This window comes from Acinonyx jubatus, chromosome B3 (genome assembly GCF_027475565.1).
Source record: "Acinonyx jubatus isolate Ajub_Pintada_27869175 chromosome B3, VMU_Ajub_asm_v1.0, whole genome shotgun sequence".
NCBI classification, from domain to species: domain Eukaryota; kingdom Metazoa; phylum Chordata; class Mammalia; order Carnivora; family Felidae; genus Acinonyx; species Acinonyx jubatus.
The window spans coordinates 1,692,701-1,713,388 of NC_069386.1; the positions used below are offsets into that span (position 1 = coordinate 1,692,701).

Genomic DNA, 20,688 nt, shown 5'->3' on the forward strand with positions numbered 1-20,688 from the left:
CCCAGAGCCTGACGCGGGGCTCGAACTCCCGGACCGCGAGATCGTGACCTGGCTGAAGTCGGACGCTTAACCGACTGCACCACCCAGGCGCCCCCTAGGTCTTTTTCTATGTAAGAAAACGGTCGGAGGTCATGTTATATATTTTACGACACAGCTCGTGTTTTAACGGGTCACGGATTTCATGAATACGTTACCAAGCTGGTACATACACCACTAGTCCATTCTTTTCATTCTTTTAAGTGGCTGCATCAGATTTCATCGGCCATTCCTCAAACGAGAGCACTGAGATCGTTTCTAGGTTAGGGCTCTGGCCGAGGGATGACCTTGTATGCGATTCTTTACCCTTGAGTGTGGGTTTCTGCAGGGAAGTCTCCGCGTTGGTAGAGTGATGACCCAAGCCCCTCTTCGTAGATACTACCAAGTTCACCTTATGAAGCTGGAGGCCAGTGTGTCCGTTTTTCCACACTCTTACCAAGAATGTTTCCATGCTCTGGTAAGTTTTGCCAGTCTGATAGGTTTGGGGGGAAAGGACATATTTTAAATTGAGTTTTCTTCATTAGCAAAGTTGAGCACCTTTCCTTGGTGCATTGACTATCTATCTGCATTTCCCTGTGAGTTGCTTGTTCATGATGTACGCCCAGTTTCCTGTCGGGGGATGTGTTTTCCTCGTTCACTTAGAGAGGGTCTTTATAACATTATAAATATTAATCCTCTGTTTATTGTATGTTGTAGATATTTTCTTCTAGCCTGATGTTTAGCTTCCGATTTATTGTTTTTCACGCACAGAATGGATGAGGCACACAGAACGTACTCTCATCTCTCTCTGCTGATTCGGAGCTCTTATGACAGAGTTCTAGTGCTGGACAGGAATTCACGTGACAATTCAAAGATGTCCTCAGGGCTTTTCAGCCCACTGCTGCCTCCCCTGTGGCTGTTGTTTTATTGGCGGTTTGTTTCGGTGGTTGTTTCCTTTTACGCTCCATAGGATCCACTGTCCTCAAATCCACCTGCTGGTGGCTGATGCTTGTTCCCTTGCATGTGCCTGTTTTCATCCTGTCCCCATCTGGGGACACAAATTGCTGTTTGTCATCCTTCATGGTCAAGACAATCAAACAGCCCAACTTGCTGGTATCCCGGGTGAGAGGAAATAAAATAGGCTGTGAGTTGGGGACTGGCAGCCTTTCCTGAGAGCAGAGCGCATAGACTATACCGAATGGTCTTTGGAACATCCGTGAGGGGAGCGGGGAAACGTCGTTCTGGTTGCCGAGATGATAACGGGTACTTCCCAGATGGATGAGGTGCTTTTGCAGGCTTCCGCCTTGCATGAGGGACCCCCCGTCGCCTGGGGGCACAGGGCCTGGACGTGTGTGTAACTGTGCCAGACTTCCGTGGCACCACGCCGCACCCTCCCCCCAGCGCCATTCCAGACCCTTCCGTCCGCGGTGCCCACCAGTCCTGCCACTGACCCACCCAATTCTCACAGACCCTTGTCCCTAAAGCCTCCCCCAGCGTTCCGCCAACAACCTCCAAGCCACTTTATTTGTGTCGTGTTGTCCTTGTTATGACAGCTTGTTCGCATCTGCTTTCCCCGCGTACGTGCTGCTCCTGGAGGGCAGGGGCCACATCACGCGCATTTCTGTGTTATTTAAGCTGCAGAGCACGGGGCTTCGGACACGGCGGGAAGTCTGGTGAATGTTTGGTGCCTGAATCTCTCTCTGCATCTCCCAGTTACACACCCCGCAGTTTCTATCCAGGAGGTACCCAGATTTACCGCTGTCACTATTTAAAATCTTTAATCAGTGCTACTGAAAGAATTTATGCAACTTTACAATAAAACACTAAGTACGAAAACAGCAACGGCAGATAGGTTTTATTTGAAAGCCCACTTTTTAAAAAAAAATTTTTTTTAATGTTTATTATTTTTGAGACAGAGACAGAGCATGAGCAGGAGAGAGAGAGAGAGAGAGAGAGGGAGACACAGAATCTGAAGCAGCTCCAGGCTCCGAGCTGTCAGCACAGAGCCCGACGCGGGGCTCAAACTCACGACCCGTGAGATCATGACCTGAGCCGAAGTCAGACGCCCAACCGACTGAGCCACCCAGGCGCCCCATTAGCGCATGTGACTCTTGATCTCAGGGTTGTGGGTTCGAGCCCCACGCTGGGTGTAGAGATTACTTAAAAATAAAATCTTAGAAAAACAAAGCTGTGACTCGAAATGCTTTTATTATTAAATGTGGGAAAACTAGGAATTTAACTTATGAAAATAGAACTTATTTAACCTGTGAACAAGGAAAAGAATAACAAGTTACCATGAGCTAAGTAAGAAGATGGAGGTAATGAAATAAAAATGAAAAAAATTAAATCTGAAAACAAAACTATCATCCTATTGATAAACAGGTCTTTGTGAAGATGTGTAGAAGAGAAAAACTCTGAAAGCCTAATTCTAGTTTATAAAAAGAATGAAAATAAATTGATGTTAAGAATGAAGAAACTTATCAGAAAAAGTTTAAAACTTATAAACATATAGCATGTGTGATTTAGATTGATGCATGTTAGGAAGAAAGCTAATTTCTGGGAAAATATATAACTAAATTTGAATTAAGAAGGGAGAAAAGATCAAAGCCAGGCAAGACATTGAAAAAACTGACAAAGAATTGCTCCCTAAATGGTACCAGGCCTGGAGGTTTTATGGGCAAATTATTAAACACTTCCGGAGTATAGGAAGAGATAGAAAGTGCACTGCTTTGTTTTTTAAAGTTAGCACGACTTTGATACAAAACTGGTAAGGGCATATTAAAAAAAAAAAGTATGAATGCAATTTCATTTGTAAATATAAGACACTAAATACAAGGGTCAGCAAATCAAATGCATGATTGCAAGGTTGCTTGAGTGGTTTAACATTAGAAAATCTGTTTATGTCATTAATTATCCAGAAGACAAAAGCTATATGACAGAAATTCATTTCAGTTAGCAAATATTAAAAATAGATATCTTTAGAAACTAATGAAAGAACCGTATTTCCTTAACATGGACGAAACGGTCGTCAACACCTTACGGGACGCGGAAGCATTGGAAGGGTCCGGGGCCTTCACTGCAGGGACCAGTGCTCCCCGGACCCCTCACCCAGCATTGCTGTGAGACCCCCACCCCCAGCAATCACGTGAGAAGAGGGAAGAAGGCACAATTACTGCTTGAAAGGAAGGAAAGAAAAGTAAGATGAAATTAACATCACTTGCAGAGGATGTGATGATCTCCCAGAAAAACCAAATCTAACCTACGGAAAATGTTTTAGGAGATTGAGTACAGAGCCATTTAGGAAATTCTAGAAAAAAAAAATCAGTACCAGTTAGAAAAATACAATATGAAAAATACCCATTTATGAAGATAGCAACATTACAGCGTACATGTTAAAAATATTAACATGACATGTGTAAGAGTACTGAGACACCTGGGGAGCTCAGTCAGTTAAGTGTCTGACTTCAGCTGAGATCATGACCTCGCAGTTTGTGGGTTCAAGCCCCGCATTGGGCTCTGCACTGACAGAACAGGCCTTCTTGGGATTCTCTCTCTCCTTCTCTGTCCCTCCCCTGCTTTCTCTCTCAAAATAAATAAAAACAAACATTAAAAAAAGAAATGCGTAGGATTAAACTACCAAATAATACTGAGGGACACAAATGACCTAGCTAACTAGCATCCTGCATAGTCTTTGAGACAAAGGTTTAGCATTATAAAGATTTCAGTTAGTTCCAAACCAGTGTAGAGATTTGATACAGTTCCAATAGTTGCCCCATTGAGATTTTTTTTAATGAAAATTAATTCTCAAATTCATACAGGCCAATAAATATTAAAATAGCTAATAAAATCTCAATACACTGCTGGGGGGTAATTTCTGTACCAAATATGAAAATATGTGTGTTAAAACCTGAATAGTTAAAATGTGCCACGAAAGTACAAATCAAGTTATTGAAGAAAAAGACCCAAAAGAGACCCAAGTATTTTTAGAAATGGGCTGTGCGATGAGGGGAAGCATTTCGGCTAGTGGAAAAAGGAAAAAATTGGTCAGTACATAGTTTGAGGACAACTGACTAATCATTTGGAAAAACATGATGTCAAGCATATCAAAAATAAGTTTCAGATTTATTAAAGACAAAATACGAAATTTGAAAGTACTCTATGAAAATATAGGTGAATATTTTCCATAACCTTAGGGTAGAGGTCATTTCAAAAATTTTGTTTTAATGTTTATTTATTTTTGGGAGACAGAGAGCACGAGCAGGGGAGGAGCAGAAAGAGAGGGAGACACAGAATCCAAAGCAGGCTCCAGGCTCCCAGCTGTCAGCACAGAGCCCAACGAGGGGCTTGAACCCACGGACCGTGAGATCATGACCTGAGCCAAAGTCTGATGGCTCAACCGACTGAGCCACCCAGGCGCCCCGGGTCGGGGTCATTTCAGAGAATGAACCCCAAAGGCCAAAATTACAGGGTAAAGACTAACCGTTCTGATCATCTATTCTTTAATAATATTCTGTTCAAACAGTAAGAAAATACTTTTGGGGTGCCTGGGTGGCTCAGTCGGTTAAGCATCTTGACTTCATTTCAGGTCCTGATCTCACGGTTCGTGGGTTTGAGCCCCGCGTCAGGCTCTGTGCTAACAGCTCGGAGCCTGGAGCCTGCTTCAGATTCTGCGTCTCCCTCTCTCTCTGCCCCTCCCCTGCTCATGCTCTGTCTCTCTCTCTCTCTCAAAAGTAAGTAAACATTAACATTTAAAAGAAAAAGAAAAAATATACTCTTTAGAAAACAAACTTAAAAAGTAACTTGTGTGAGCCCCGTGTATTCTTAGCATGTAATGAGAGTTTGGAAATCCGTGAAAAAAAAGAGATCCCCAAGAGCTCTTTGGTATCAAAGAGTCTGCATAGGCTGTCCCCTAAAGAACAAATGGAAAATAAATATATATTCAAATGAAATAAAAGAACAGCAAATATAACCAATAGCGAAGTACCGTTTATGTTCTCTGGGCCAGCAGTTTCGCTTCTAGGAACTTTTATAGGAAAGAAGTCCTCAATCTGCTGGAAGCCTTTGTCCGAAAGGATGCGGGGGGCGGGGGGCATCACTCAGGTGAGCGAAAAGCTGGACCACCAAATGGCTAAGGACCGAAGGGTTCGGGTCCGACGAATCACTGTCCATCCATACAAAGGGAAGACGACAAACAGATGTTTCAGCACATCGAGAGGTTTTCCCGGTGAGTTCTAAAGTTTCCAAAGCAGGTTACAAAACAGTTGGAGGGAAAAAGAAAAAAAAAAAAAAAAGACCTTTTATTATATACACACTAAAGGGCATAAAGACTATTCCCGTAATTATGGGTAATTTTAACGTTTATCTTATATTTTTCTATCGTTTCTAAATATGCTCCATGAAGACAAAAGTATACCAAATTGTCACCTTTGATATTTTTTGGCTTTGGTGGGACTGTTTTTTTTATTTATTTTTGAGAGAGAAAGAGAAACAGAGCACGAGCGGGGAAGGGGCAGAGAGAGAGGGAGACACAGAATCCAAAGCAAGCTCCAGGCTCCGAGCTGTCAGCACAGAGCCCGACGCGGGGCTCGAACCCACGAACCACGAGATCATGACCTGAGCCCAAGTCGGACGCTTAACCGACTGAGCCACCAGGTGCCCCTGTTTTGGTGGGACTTTTGAGTGGCTTTTTATTCCCTTCAGCTCCACCTCTTTGTGTTTCAAAATCTTTTTTTTTTTATGCACCAGCTTGATTGAGATATCATGCAGATATCATAAAATTCACCCATTTAAAGCGTACAGTCTCTTGGATTTTGGTGCATTCACGTAGTTTTGCAACTGTCCCCACCGTGAATTTGAGGATATTTTTGCCACCGCAACAAGACATTCCATACGCGATGACAGCTAGCCCCCCTGTCCCCCCAGTTCTAGGCACCCGCTTTCTAGATCCACGGACTTCCCTATTCTGGACGCTTCCCACAGACCCGTGCCATTCGTGATGCCCGAGTCTGGCTTCTTTCCCTCAGCCCGACAGTTGTCGAGGTTCACGCTACAGCACGAGTCACGGCTTCCTCTTTGTTGTAAGATTGCATTGTCTGGATTCGCCCCCTTCCGTGTGTCCCCTCAGCAGGTGCTAGGTGTTAGGGCTGTTAACACTCGTGGGGGCCCCGTGAGGAGCGCTGTTCTGACCGTGCACAAGTGCTTGTGTCATGGCTCTTGGACGTGTCCCTAGACGTGGAGCGCTGGTCACATGGTAGCTCGGTGCTGAGCCTCGTGAGGAAGCTGCCAGACTGTTTTCCGAGGCACTGGCACCGATTCACGTTACGGCCGGCGGCGTGGGAGGCTCCCATCTCCCCGCAGCTTCACCAGCACTTGTCATTGCATTTTTCGAAGCTGTAGTCATCGTGCTAGGTGCGAGGTGGTTTTGACTTGCATTTCCCGAATGGCTCACGATGGGCAGCGTCGTTCCTTGTGCTCGTTACTCACTCGGGCGTCTTCTTGTTTGGAGTAACGTTCAGACCCCTTGCTCATTTTCAGTGGGGAATACGTGTCTCTCTATTGCTGGGAACTGAGTGAAAGCCGTGCTTCGAGATCCCATGGGACCTGAGGACGGTGCAGAAGCAACACTGGGGAAACAGAGACCATCCAGATACGCGGAGGGTAACCCGAGGATGGCCCAGGACTGCCGTGTCCGAGGTGCGTCCGAACAGAGGGCCACCCTGAAGCCACCCTGCCTCCCGCGGGCACCTGCAGCCGCTGGGCCCCAGTCACCGGAGGGGTGGCTGCAGGTGCACCAGCGGGCAGACCGGGGCTCGTGGGGGCTGTGGCACGGCCGCCCGGACAAGCGTTTGGCCCGCCGGCCCCGCTGCCGCCCCTTTCCTGGGGGAGCCGAGCCCAGGGTCCTGAGAGATCCTTCAGACTTAGGCCCCTACAGAACCTGGTCCCTTCAGGAAGGTTGGCGTTACTGAAGACTTTCCAGAAATCTCACAGACGCACCGTTGGATCCCGTTCCCTCCGCGACTTGCCCGCATTGAGACCCAAACCGTTCATGTAGCAGGTTGCACTGCACTTGTGCAAAGCCAAGGAATTATTTCAGCGTGACTACCTGGTTGGCCAAAAGACATTCTCCCAGGCGCGCCTGTCCGCGTGCGTCCCGGACCGGTGTCTCGGGCCCCGTCCCACGTCCTCCTCTGCCCGTCTAGGCTGACGCCCCTTCTGACCAGGACTCGTTTCCTTTCCTTGGTTGGCATAAAACCACCAGCATGTTCTCGTGCTCGTGGAGCGTGTGGGGGAGGACCTTAGACGCGGTGCGGTAAGGACAGCTTTCCTCCGCCCCACCGAGCGTGGGGCCGCCGTCTGGCATCACTTCCACTGTGTTTTATTGGTCAGAGTCATCACAAGGGAAGCCAACTTCAGCCCTCGGCGGAAGGGACATGGAAGAGAATTTGTGGCTATTTTTTTTCTCTGCGAAAGTTCTCCGTCAGGGCCTGTTAGATGAAGAAGGGACTCTCGAACGAATTGTAGCACGTCTCGTAGATGGTGTCGGGTATCGGCCAGGGAGAGCCTGACCCTGCGGGGTCCCCCCAGAGGCTGGAACTGAAGCCACTTCCCTTCATGCCGGCCACACCACAGCGCCCTTCGCACAGGCCCCTCTGCTCCCCCCCGGCCTGTGGCGCAGTGTCCTGATCCCCACATATGGCGGACACGCACCTGTGCCCACTGCCTTCCTTGCCCACAAGCCCACCGATTCCCAGCAGCTGGAGAGCGAGGGCAGAGAAGAGAGAAGGCGGCCGATACCCAGGCCCCGGACTGGAAGCTTCACGCACATGGTCTCCTTCGGCCCTGACAACTTCCCCGCAAGGGGGGCTTGTTCGCCCCTTTCGCATGTTGGGAACCGAGGGTCATGTTGGGTCGCTCCCGCGGACACCTCGGGCGCCCAGCCCTGGTCTCAGCCCCAGCTGCGGCAGATGGGTCCTGGGGAGCGGAGACCCACCCCGGGCTGCCAGCGCCCCGCTTCGAGGTGTGGCATCTTAGCAGTTTCCGCACCAGCGGCTTCCCTGAAGGGATGGCGCCTCGCACAGTCGCGAGCAGAGCCCGGAGCCTGGAGGCGCTAACCCTCGGCTGGGCTCCCCCTCTGCCACACCCCTCCCTTCCTCGCACCCTCCTCCTTGGCTTGCCTCCCACAGGAACCGTGCGCACCGAGGTCCTGGCCTCAGGCGCTGATTTGGGACAAACCTCACCAAGATGCTCACTTGGCCAGTTGCGGGAAAAACTAGGGTTGGGACCGCGTTGAGTCCGGGACACCTGAAGAACGGCGTGCGTCACACAGTCCCGGAGCCTTCGCCACTGACGGCCGAAACCGATGGAAGACGATGGGGGTGCAGGAGAGCGGGGGCTAAAGGGTGCACGGGACAACCCCCACGGCCCCTGCACCTCTTTCTGCGCACGCTCAAGTGAGGCTGTGGGTCAAGGCGTGCCTGAGCAAACGGCGAGTGAGGACGTGAATCCTTGCAAGTTTTGGAACTCGTCCTCGACAGTAGGCGCCGTGCCCCTCATGAGCACCACGGCGTGCGGCGGCCTCTCCCCGGCCGCGTGTCACGGCCTCACACATATTGGATGTAACTCGGGCTAAGATGAAGGTCCCGCGTGGCTCCGTGGCCTTCACTTCTGTGACAGGTTCTGTCAGTGGCACATACTTCCTAGAAGACAGTCCGTGAAGTGAAACCCAAGAATATAGATCTTGCTACCAAGAGTATTTAACCCATCATGAGACTCAAACAAGCCTGAACTTGGGTCCCAAGAGGGTTTAACCATCATGAGACTCAAACAAGCCTGAACTTGGGTCCCAAGAGGGTTTAACCATCATGAGACTCAAACAAGCCTGAACTTAGGTCTTTATACTTAACATATATTTCTTCTAAGCAGCATATAGTTCGAGCCTGAAAGACCTTTTCTTTTTTCTTTCTTTTTTTATTTTTTAATGTTTATTTTTTGAGAGAGAGAGAGATAGCATGAGCAGGGGAGGGGCAGAGAGGGCAGACACAGAATCCAAAGCAGGCTCCGAGCCGTCAACACAGAGCCGACACGGGGGCTCGAACCCACGAACCACGAGATCATGACCTGAGCCAAAGTCCGACGCTTAACCGACTGAGCCACCCAGGCGCCCTGAAAGACCTTCCCACTTGGTAAAGATTTCTAGGTAGACAGGTTTTTTTCCCCGCTCTCTCGATACTTTAAAATACACACACTTGCATTGTTTCTGTCAAGAAATCGACTCTTCTAAAACGCATCTTCGTTGTCTGTAGGTCAACGTGTCCCTTTCCCCTGGATGCTTGGAAGATTTTGTCACTGGTTTTCGACGAGTGATGCTGTGTGCTGTGAAATTGTCATAGTTCCTGTGCTTGGGGTTCGCCAGGCTTCTAGCATCTGTAGATTCATACTTTGTAGTAAATTTGAAAAGTGTTTAGCCATTAGTTGTTCAAATATCCTTCCTGTCTCCCTTCTCTCTCTTTGGAGACCCCAGGTGCACATATCAGGGCACTTGAGGTTTCCACGGCTCACGCACTGGTGTGCATTTCTCTAAAAGATCATTTTGTTTATAATGTGGGATCGTTTCCAGTGCTGTGCCTTTGAAGCACATCCCTCCTTTGCCATTAATACATCCAGGACACGTTTCATCTCACACATTATAGTTTCCATCTCCAGGAATTTGATTTTGGTCTTTTTAAAATATCTCCCTTGGCTCGACTTAACTATTTGAACATATGGAATGCAGTTATAAAAACAGTTTCAGTGTGTTTGCTAATTCTAAGATCGGTGTCACTTCTGGGTCTGTTCTGCCTGGTTGATCTTTTCCCTTATTTATAGGTTATATTTTCCTGGTTCGTTCCAGGCCTGGTAATTTTTTATCTGATGGTAGACATTGTGAAATTTAAGCTGCCGGCTTGGAGACTCTTAAGGCGAGAAGTTGGGGCGATCGTTGGGCACATTTGTTTTCCATACCTCACAGATGATTCTTGTTTATTGTCTCATATACAGTGTCTTGAACACCATTGTTTCTTTTTTTTTTTTTTAATACTTATTTTTGAGAGAGAGTGAACAGGGGAGGGGCAGAGAGGGAGAGAGGGAGAGAGAGAGAGAGAGAGGGAGAGAGAGAGAGAGAGAGAGAATGAATCCCAAGCAGGCTCCATGCTGTCAGTGCAAAGCCCAACACGGGCCCCAAACCCACAAACTGCGAGATCATGACCTGAGCCGAAATCAAGAGGCAGACGTTTAACCGACCAAGCCACCCACGTGCCCCCAAAACCGTTGTTTCTTAGATCTGTTTGTTTTCGGCTGTTTCGGGCAGGAAGGTAAATTGGCTGGAAGTGTAAGTCGTGGGCATGTGTATTGTGGACGGCTGTCAGCGTGACTCACACCTTGCGTGCCCCGCCTTCCGTGCCAGGGACCCACGTTCCGTAGTGTCCAGAATAAACGAAGCGAGGTCGTGGCAATGGTCATACCTAGAGCATCCTGGGAAACCGTTTCCAGGGGAATGCCCCGGCCAGAAGCATATTCAGAGGAGTGACAAGGGGAAAGGGACACTTGAGCCATTTTTGAAGGAAGAACGGTTAAATTGAAGCAAAAGGATGTTTGGCCGACTTGGGAGACCGCGTACCCTTTATCTGTCGGAAGGGCGAGTGCAGACAGGTCGAGGGCCTGCAGGTGAAAAGTCAAGAGAGTCATTAGGTACGCGGTGACCATCCCATCTCTGGAGGCCTTGTCACGTGACCATGGCTTCCTGCATTCAGGATGGCTGCGAGGACTCCACCATCACGCTTGGGCTCCCCAAAAGGAGGCTCTTTCCTGAGAGCCTCACGCAGGGACTTCTGCTCACGCCTCACAGGCCAGAGCTGCGTCCCTGACCACTGCCACCCCAACGGGGTGGACACAGCCCCCTCTGAACAAACCTGCGTTCTGCCGGCACGGAAGAGGGAGCGGATATACGCGTATGCGGGACGAAGGGGGCGGGAACGTACGCGGGAGGGGGAGGGGACTATGCGTAAGCAGGAGGAAGGGGGAGGGGACGTACACGTACGCGGGAGGGGGAGGGGACGTACGCCTGCGTGGAAGGGGGAGGGGACTATGCGTAAGCAGGAGGAAGGGGGAGGGGACGTACGCCTGCGCAGAAGGAGGAGGGGACAGACGCGGAAGGGGGAGAGGTCACCAGCCATCCTCTGCAGGAGAGCAGACCAGGGGAACGGGCGTTGGCAGGAGGATTTGGGCAGGGTTGAGTCTCACGGCGGCCTGAGACAGGGGTGAATCTTCCCAGGAGGCAGGTGGAGTCAGGGCCTGGAGCTCCAGAGGCAAAGCGAGTCGGGGACGGTCTCGGGTCCGGTTACTGTGTGGCTAGAAGTGGAGGCAGGGGGAGAGGATCAGCGGAGACGAGGCCGGGAGGCCCAGGCTGGGGGGGGGGGGGGGGGGCCGGGGGGGCGGTGACAGCACGTGCGGTGGCGGCTGTCAGGGCTGCTCCGTGGACCCCGGGCGTCCGGAGACCGTCTCAGAGGCGCGCAGAGTTGAGACGCTTTCCCCGGGGCACCGAGACGTGGTTGGACCTTTAAACTGCGTCCGCTTTGCGCGGGTGGTGCGTAGGCAGTGGCGGGTAGACACTTGTGGAGCCTCAGCGTGCCTCAAGGCAGTGCCACCAACCCGCCGTCGTGGTCACCACACGCTTGCAGTGAAAGTGTAACATTTTTTTAATGCTGGTTTCGCCTAAGCATGTCCTTGATGAGGCTGTAAAAAGCACTGACCGGATGGGACCCTGAAATGGGAAGGACGCACGCACACAGCCACTTGTGCTGCATATCCAAGCATAGTGGTTGTGTCCGGGAGAAGCACATGTGCAGTTGTTTGAGTTGTGAGCCCAACAAGTTGCTTTTTTTATGAAACGCCATTTTTTACTTGAAAGAATGACTGACAAACTGTGGTTCATTTAAACTTGCATATTTGGGGGGCGCCTGGGGGGCTCAGTCAGTGAGGTGTCTGACTTCGGCTCGGGTCATGATCTCATGATTCATGAGTTCAAGCCCCACATCAGGCTGCTTGGGATCCTGTCTCCCTCTTTCTGTCCACCCCCCTGCTTTCATGCATGCGCACGCACACACTCTCTCTCTCTCTCTCAAAAACAAACGTTAAAAAAAGGTAAATAAATTTGTGTATTTGGCAGATATTTATGTAAAAAATTAAAATGAACCTGTCACCTCAATGAAAATGATAGTATTTGCTGTCAGTGATACAATTAAAGCTTTCTAGTAAGAATGTGAATTTTGGGAAACTTGTGTCCACCACCATGGTCTTGACCAATACCTAGAAATGTTTCTGATGAAATACGCCATGGTATTTTTTTTAATATACCAGATTTTTAAAATATCATGTATTCTAATGTGGCAACATTTAGATCTGTGTGATTTGATGGACCAGTATTTCCCTAGTGATGAATACATTGTGTTCCAGTCATATATCAGTAAAAGGCCCATTCAAAGTGTAAGACCAATCTGTTATAATGTAACAGAATGCTGAAATACTCATTGATACAGTTTTTATTTTTACATTACAGTTGACCTTCAAGAAACAACCACTTGTCAGGGCGCCTGGGTGGCTCAGTTGGTTAAGTGTCCGACTTCGGCTCAGGTCATGATCTCGTGGTTCGTGGGTTCGAGCCCCGTGTTGGGCTCTGTGCTGATGGCTCAGAGCCTGGAGCCTGCTTCCGATTCTGTCTCCCTCTCTCTCTCTCTGCTCCCCCCTCCCTGCTCACACTCTATGTCTCAAAAATAAATAAACATTAAAAAAAAAAAAAAAGGAGAAACAGCCACTTGTCAAGATTTAGGAAAGCATCAAAGATTAACATCCACAATGATCTGAGAAAAACTTCTCCCTCCTCCAGCTACCTGTCTGTGTGAGGGCACGTTTTCTTCACATACCTCAAGTAAAACAATATATTGTAATCGACTGTGTGCGTAACAGATGTTAGAATCCAGATGTCTCCTATGAAGGCATTCGATAGATTTTCAAGAATACCAAAGTGATTCGGGGATAACTTCTCTTCTAAGAAGGTATCTTATGTGATCGAGAAATTTCCGGCATTTCCAGTAAGATCAGAAACAAGGTAGGACTTCCCAATCTCTCTACCACTCTTCAGCGTCGTTAAGAGATACTAGCCCGTTCCCTTAGATGAATCAGAGGCAACTAAATGTGTGAAGAAGGAAGAATGACGTCTTTTCAATTCTGGGATAGTTCACCTGCAAAAGCCCAGTGGGCCAGTCACAAAGCTAACTGAAACAGCACAATTCAGTGAAATGGCACACCGCGGTGCTAACATACAAAATCAATCGTCCCCGTATACATAAATAATAAACGGAAGTCGTAACGGTAGAGCGAACCCCCTTTAAATAGCAACAGAAGACGATTAAAGACTTAGGAATAACTTTAGTAAGTGTACAGAGTACAGGTACATGTGAGGAAAATTTTAAACACCCCCCAACACAAAAGCAGGCTCAAACAAATCGGAAAATGCCCCCGTTCTTGGGGCAGATGACTCCGCATTACAAAGATGTCCGTTCTCGTGAAGTTAATTGATACATTTAATGCAGGCCAGATAAGAAAACCAGCAAGCTGTTTTGTGGAGTGAAGTAAGTTGGTACTAAGCTTCATGTAAATCCCTGAGAATAGCCTAGAAAACACTGAAAAAGTGTAAGAGAGGAACAGCCTTACCAGATACTAAACCCTGCAATAACGCCTCTATAATTAAAATCGCACAAGACTGATGCTTAATAGACCGCTGGCCAGTAGAATAGAAGAGAAAGCCCAGAATTAGAGCCAAAGGTGTATGGGAATTTATCGTAGGATAAAGGCAACATCTTAGATCACTGCGCCGTTAATAAATGTGGATGGACAAACAGACAGCCATTCGGACAGAGATAAGATCAGATCCCGTGGCTCACGCCCCACACGAGAATAGTTTCCAATAGGTTAGGGATCTAAATGTAGGAAGTGAAAGCATGAAAACATCAGGGGAAAACACGGGTGAGTTTTGGTGTAGGAAATGGCTTTCCGGAACTCCATAAAAGAGCTTGCTGGTATCTTAAGAACGATGGTGGTAAAAGAAAAGATTGATGAATCTGACTCCATAAAAACTAAAGTTGTTCAGTCGCCAGACGCAAAGCCAGAAGACGGCACCAACCAGGAGGCCATATTCACAACAAGGACTTAATCCCTTAATATGTGACGAACTCTTGAGTATTGAGAGGCAGAAGGGCGCCTGGGAAGCTCAGTAGGTCAAGCGACCGACTTCGGCTCAGGTCATGATCTCGCCGTCCGTGAGTTCGAGCCCCGCGTCGGGCTCTGTGCTGACAGCTCGGAGCCTGGATCCCGCTTCGGATTCTGTGTCTCCCTCCCTCTCTGCCCCTCCCCTGCTTGGACTCTCTCTCTCTCTCTCTCTCCAAAATAAATAAGCATTCAAGAGAAAATTGAGAGTCAAAGGACCAAAATCCCAGGAGGAAAATGGGGAAGAGACGGAACAGATAATTCACGGAAGGGCAGGATCCAAAACTGGTCCTCACACGTACGTGACGGCACGCTCCGCTGGCCAAGACTGGGGGGACGCGGGCCTCTCGGACACATTGTGGGAACGCTCGTCGGCACGCCCCTCCTGGGGGAAATTTGGCAACACCCAAACCTACGACCGCACCTGGCCTGCACCCGGCAGTCCCTGGGACGGGTGTCCTCTGGGTGAATCCACAGGCGCACTTCCTTCCAGTTGCTGGAGGACGCAGGAGCACAAGGTGGTTCTTTGAGGCGTTGACATTGCCCAGCGTCAGAAACACCTGCACGTTCGCACGCGGGCAAGTGGCCGATGAGCCCCGGTACCTGCGATCTGGGAATAACGAGGGCGTGCGTTCCGGGACCTGCTGTCCGGTGAGGTGAGCGAAAGCCCGGGAGTGTCTAAGGGGCACTCCTCTTCCCGGTCCAAAGGAGAGAAGGTAAGAAAATGACGCGTGTACCTGCTCCTTTGGGTAGGAGAGAAATACAGCAGGGGTGAAGCAGAAACGTCAGAGAGCGGCCACCTGCGGGAGCGGACGGGACGGTGTGCTGGGAACAGAGCAACGCTTCTCTGGCTCTCAGAGCCGCGGTCGGCGGTGAGGGGCTGTCCCCGTACTTGTGGGGTTGCGTCCCCGGAAGCTTTGGGGTGACCAGTGTGGCGGTCTTTATGATAAGCTGCGTGGCGTAAGAGACGCTTGCTTGCTTCGCTAAGGTGGGAACCTTGCACCACGAGTGACGCGCATTGCCAGACCCCCGCCGGACGGGGCAGAAGACTCTTTTCCGACCAGAGAACAACGAGGGTTGTTTTCACCAGGTCCTGCCTCTCCAGAGCACCGGGGTTTTGTTTGTTGTTTAAGGATTTTATTTTTAGGCGATCCCCGCGCCCAACGTGGGGCTCGAACTCGCAGCCCTGAGATCCGGAGTCTAATGATGCCCTGGTGACGGAGCCGGCCGGGCGCCCCAGAGAGCTCTGGTTCTCAGCGCTCGGTAACCACCCCCTTTTCTCCTTTCGAGTCCGTGCAAATGAAACGTTTACGGCACCAGAAATGCCCACTTGTGCTTCTTCCCGAGGTTTCTTTTATAGCTGGACGTCCTGGCCAAGTTTGCAAATGTCCAAATGGGTACTTTGCGCTTCATCTTCCTCACGATCTCGCGTGTCATCCACAGACGCAGGGGTGAGGCCCCCGGAGGCCACCGGAGACGCCGGCCGGGCGGGTCCCTTCACCGCCGCCTCCCCAGACCCTGGGTGGTCCACGTGCACCTGTGGTTTTGGTTGCACTCATACGTGCCTGGGCGCTTCTGCCCTTTCCCATCCGCCTTGGGCAGGCGTGGACGAGCCCGGCTTGTCTCGTTTCAGGCATGACTATACCCGAGGAGGACGCGGACGTGGGGCAGGGCAGCAAGTACTGCCTCGTGGCCATCGGAAGACTCCAGGTGAGGGAGGACAGCAGGAGCGGGTGGGTGACTGTCCCCAGCCCTGCGAGCCCAGCGTCCTCAGGGCTCCGGGCCCCTCGCCGGGCAGGGCGGAGGATGGATGTGGGAGAGAGCAGGGACAGCAGGACGCCAGCCCCTGCCAGCGACCGCGGGCCACAGTAGACGTGGCTTGGGGGACGCTAGCCTGTCGCGCTCCTGGCTCCCAGGTCTCACCGCCTTCAGACACGTGGTTGAGAGGCATCATTCACGTATCCACGTGTGATAAGCATTGCTTATTCCTCACAGTGGTGGGGGGGGAGGGGTGGCGAGTGAAGCCTTGCAAACACTCGCTCCACAAGCATCTACCCTCCAAACATCTGACCCGTCCCGTACAGCCATTTGCCATCCTGAGTCAGGGGAAGGTGGGGAAGGGAAGAGTAGGAACACCTCTGAGCACCAGCTGCATACCCTGTGAGATCGCAGGGGGTTCGTTGTTCCCACTGGCCGGTGGGGAAACTGAGGCTCAGAACGTAAGGTGGCCCAAGCGTACAGTTAGTCGAAGGCGAGGCCAGGACGCTTTGAATGTTAAATTTTTTTTTAATGTTTATTTATTTTTGAGAGAGAGACAGACAGACAGAGCATGTGTGGGGGAGGGGCAGAGAGAGAGGGAGACCCAGAATCCGAAGCAGGCTCCAGGCTCTGAGCTGTCAGCACAGAGCCCGACGCGGGGCTCGAACTCACGAACTTCGAGATCATAACCTTAGCTGAAGCCAGACGCTCAACCGACTGAGCCACCCAGGAGCCCCTAGAATTTTCCTCTTTAGAGGAAGAGGCAAAGACATGAGATATAAAAAAAAATTTTTTTTAACATTTATTTATTTTTGAGAGAGAAAGAGAGACAGAGTGTGAGTGGGGGAGGGGCAGAGAGAGAGAGAGAGGGAGACCCAGAATCCGAAGCAGGCTCCAGGCTCTGAGCTGTCAGCACAGAGCCCGACGTGGGGCTCGAACTCACAGACCATGAGATCGTGACCTGAGCCAAAGTCGGACGTTCAGCCGACTGAGCCGCCCAGGCACCCCTTTGAACGTTTCAGACCCGCCGTACCGATGACACAGAAGCATCTGTGACATTAAGTCCCCGTGGGTTGTTCCCAGTCTCTGCCTCTCCTGCCCCTGTCCCTGTCTCTGTCAAGACCACCTCAGTGCGGGTCCCTCCTCGCAGGTGACCAGCTCTCCCGTGTGCATGGACATGAGCGGGGTGTCGGTGCCCACGGAGTTCTTATCCCGACACAGCTCTGATGGGGTCATCACGTTCGTGGACCCCCGGTGCATCAGCGTGGTTGGCTACCAACCCCAGGTACGTAGCTCGGGGCCCGTGGCGGGTGGCTAGACATTTACCTTTACTTGAAAAGCCCTTCTGTCCTTTGTTCGAGATTCAGCAGGATGACGGTGTAGGGAACACGGTGTAGGGCATAGAAATCCATATTCCTGCTGGGAGAGAGGGATGTCCTTCCAAAGCAAGGAAGGCGTTGCACACGGCTGGCTGCACGGCTTAAAATTAACCCTCTGCTTCTGGCCCTCTCCATCCCGTCCATCTGGCTGAGTTTTCACAAACCAGAGTCAAGATGCTCTAGGGAAAAGGGGCTCTCGGATTCGTTAACTTGGATGATCACGAAACAGGACATCTCCTTGGGAACTTAAAAAAAACATGTTCTCAGTGACAAGACTGAGAAAGATGTTCACCTAATTTTGCCTAATCCCTTGCTACTGAAACGTATTCGGGACCTTTTGTTACAGGAGCATATTGTCCGGTCTTTCTCCCAGACCTTTTTAAAGAAATATCAGCGTCATGAGAGACACAGAAAGGCAGGAGGAGTTATTCTAGATTAAGAGAAACCAAATACAAAACGGCACAGTCTGCAGCGGGAAGGCCTTCCGTGGGGCCCCAGGCTGGAGACACGTAGCCAGAAAGACGTCTGGGAGATAATTGAAGAAATATTAATATGTGTGGAGTATCCGTGGGGTTTTTAGGTGTCATACGGAATATTCATTTTTTTGTCAGATGTCATTTTCTGAGATACATACTTTAGGACAGGTGTCATTCTGTCTCCTGCTTCCAGATGATTTAATAAGAACTTTTTCAGGGTGTGTGTGTAGGTATGAAGGATGTTTCGTTACACATATTTTCATATTTCTCATTCGTGCATTTACGTTTCCATATGTGCAAAAGAGAGTGAAAACCGCAGACATGACAATCTAGGTAAAGGACTTTTCTATAGATTTTAGTGCCTTCCGAAATAAAAAGCACTTAAAAAAAGAACGAAGAAGACCTCTGTTCTAGGAGCGAAATTTGGGATACACTGGTGTGGGTCTTTTGCTTACCTGTGATTTTAGAGCCACAAACCAAATTGAAATACTGGAACCATTCGGACAAACCTCCATCTCTAGATTCTTGCAGACTTGAGGTTCTTGGGTGGAATCAAGGGAGGAAATTAACTGGTCCCCAAATTCACCGTGACCTCGGACGGTGGCATGTGCCTAGCCAGACCCGTGCACCCGCCGGCACCTTCCAGGAGCATCTAGATGCTTCTTGGCACGCAGAGCGGACTTCCTCCCCCCTGCCAGCTCCCGCTGAGGCCACTTGCTGGTTCGGGTTCCAATCAGTGGATTAGCCTCCATCCTTTGCCGCCCACGACACGTCCCACATCCAGCTGGACCACTTTCCCACAACACACAGGAGCTGCCCTGTGACGGCTCGTCTTCCACTGGCTGGTTTTGCGGCAAAACACGCTTTGGTCTCGGGTTAGTGCTGGGTCCTTTGGATACAAGGCAGACGGTGAAGGTAGACGGTAAACAGCCTTCACAAGTGCAGTTATCTTACACTCCAGCGTGCGTGCGGCCACAAGAGAGTGCCGCTGTCCACACCAAAACAGTTCTGGTTTCCATAGGCAGCGCATCCGTCTTTGCCCTGCCATTTGCTTTCTTTTCATGCTTTTTTTAAACATTTATTTTTGAGGGAGAGAGAGAGAGAGAGCACGAGCAGGGGAGGGGCAGAGAGAGAGGGAGACACAGAATCTGAAACAGGCTCCAGGATCTGAGCCGTCAGCCCAGAGCCCGACGCGGGGCTCGAACTCACGGACCGTGAGATCATGACCTGGCTGAAGTCGGACGCTTTGCCGACTGAGCCACGCAGACGTCCCTCAAGTTTTTAAAACATTTTTAAATGTTCTAAAGTGTGTTTATTACAATTTGCCTCTCCAAGGCGAACCAGTAAAATTGCACTGGGGCTGCTGACGGGGGGCCTGAGCCAGATGCGGAAGGGGTGCCGAGCGTGCAGAGGGACAGAGGTGGGCACGGGGGGGAACCCCCCCGCGTCCACTGTCCCCCTTACGACGCGGTGAGCGGAGGGACAGGGCGGAAGGGGATGCAGACGGATGCTTCTGCAGTCGTGCGTCAGTCGTGGGGGGCGGGGGTTCTTCAAGCTTGTCTTTTTATTCAGGATCTCCTCGGAAAGGACATTTTGGAATTCTGCCACTCGGAGGATCAGAGCCACCTGCGCGAGAGCTTCCAGCAGGTACCGCCGGAGCCGGCTGCTGACGTGGGGCCCGGGTACCCGTTCGCTCCCGCACCTGCCGGGCAGGTCCAGTGGGGAGGGCGGACCCATCCGGGAGCCGTGACTGGCAGAAGGGCAGGGGACAGAGAGGCTAACAATGTGCAGGGAGGCGGGGGGTCGGGGTGAAGGCTGCCGAGGCCACGTGAGGCGTTCAGGCCCCCACCCCCGCCCGAGTCCCCGACGAGAGTGCACGCGGGGCAGCATATTCGAGACGGTTTTGGCGGCCGGGGTGCAAGGAAGGCAAATGTGGGGGCATCTGCCTGGAGGGGGTGCCCTGGGAGCTGGACGTCCAGGTGAGGGGTGCCGGGTAGGGAGGGGCCTCAGGACACCCCTGTCGGCCTGCTGACGCCCCGGGAGGGGTACGGCGGGGGAGACAGACTCAGGACGCTCTGGGGAGCCTGGGAGGAAGGCGCCCCCTCGCGGCCCCGCCGTCCGCTGCCTGGGGCTGAGCACCTGCTCCGGTGGGGCCCGGGCTCCGCGGGAGACCTGGGTCCTCAACTTGCTGGCTGCTTCTGCACAGTCGCGGGCGCATCACGTGGCCACATCTCAGGACAGGAGAGGGCCACTCAGGAGCAGGGGCTCCTAAGACCACAGGGTGGATGCGTGGGAGCCACGTGTCCCAGCGCTCAGCCGTGGCGGCCGGGAAGAGGTTCCTGCTCCCAGGCCGTGGGCGTCCCAGCCCAGGAAGGGAAACCGCGGGTTTTCCAGGATGAGGGCCTTTGAGTTCCTTCTTTAGGGGGATGGCCGCTCGCCGCGTCCACCGCCGAAACTCCGCTCCCTTCCGCCCCCACTCCTCGCGAACACCACCGGATCCTGCTTCTCCAAGAGCTGGGCCCTTGCCTCCCTTCCCTCTCGCTGTCCCCGTAGCGTCTCCCCGGCGACTTTGTCCAGGCGACAGCACCGGCTGTGGGCGCCCAGGCACCTCGCACGCCCCTGCACCGCGCCCACAGCCCTCGGGCTCTCCGAGCCCGCCCCCCTGCACCGCCGTGGCCCCGCCTGCACAGGCCAGGAGCCCAGACAGCGTCCTCCCTGCTCTGGCTTTGCTGCCACACCCAGCACTCACGTCCTGTTCCCCC

At 51.4% G+C, this 20,688-nt stretch overlaps 1 protein-coding gene across 10 annotated transcripts in view; it reads left to right on the top strand.

Annotated features, from left to right (window-relative positions):
- Positions 1–20,688, top strand: part of ARNT2 (aryl hydrocarbon receptor nuclear translocator 2) — a 148,915-nt gene that overhangs the window by 97,973 nt on the left and 30,254 nt on the right. For all 10 annotated transcript variants that reach the window (XM_053223451.1, XM_053223450.1, XM_053223449.1 and 7 more), the window contains exons 9-11: positions 15,947–16,023; positions 17,222–17,356; positions 19,499–19,573. In XM_053223451.1, the coding sequence (XP_053079426.1) occupies positions 15,947–16,023; positions 17,222–17,356; positions 19,499–19,573 (287 nt within the window). The remainder of the gene's footprint in view (positions 1–15,946; positions 16,024–17,221; positions 17,357–19,498; positions 19,574–20,688) is intronic.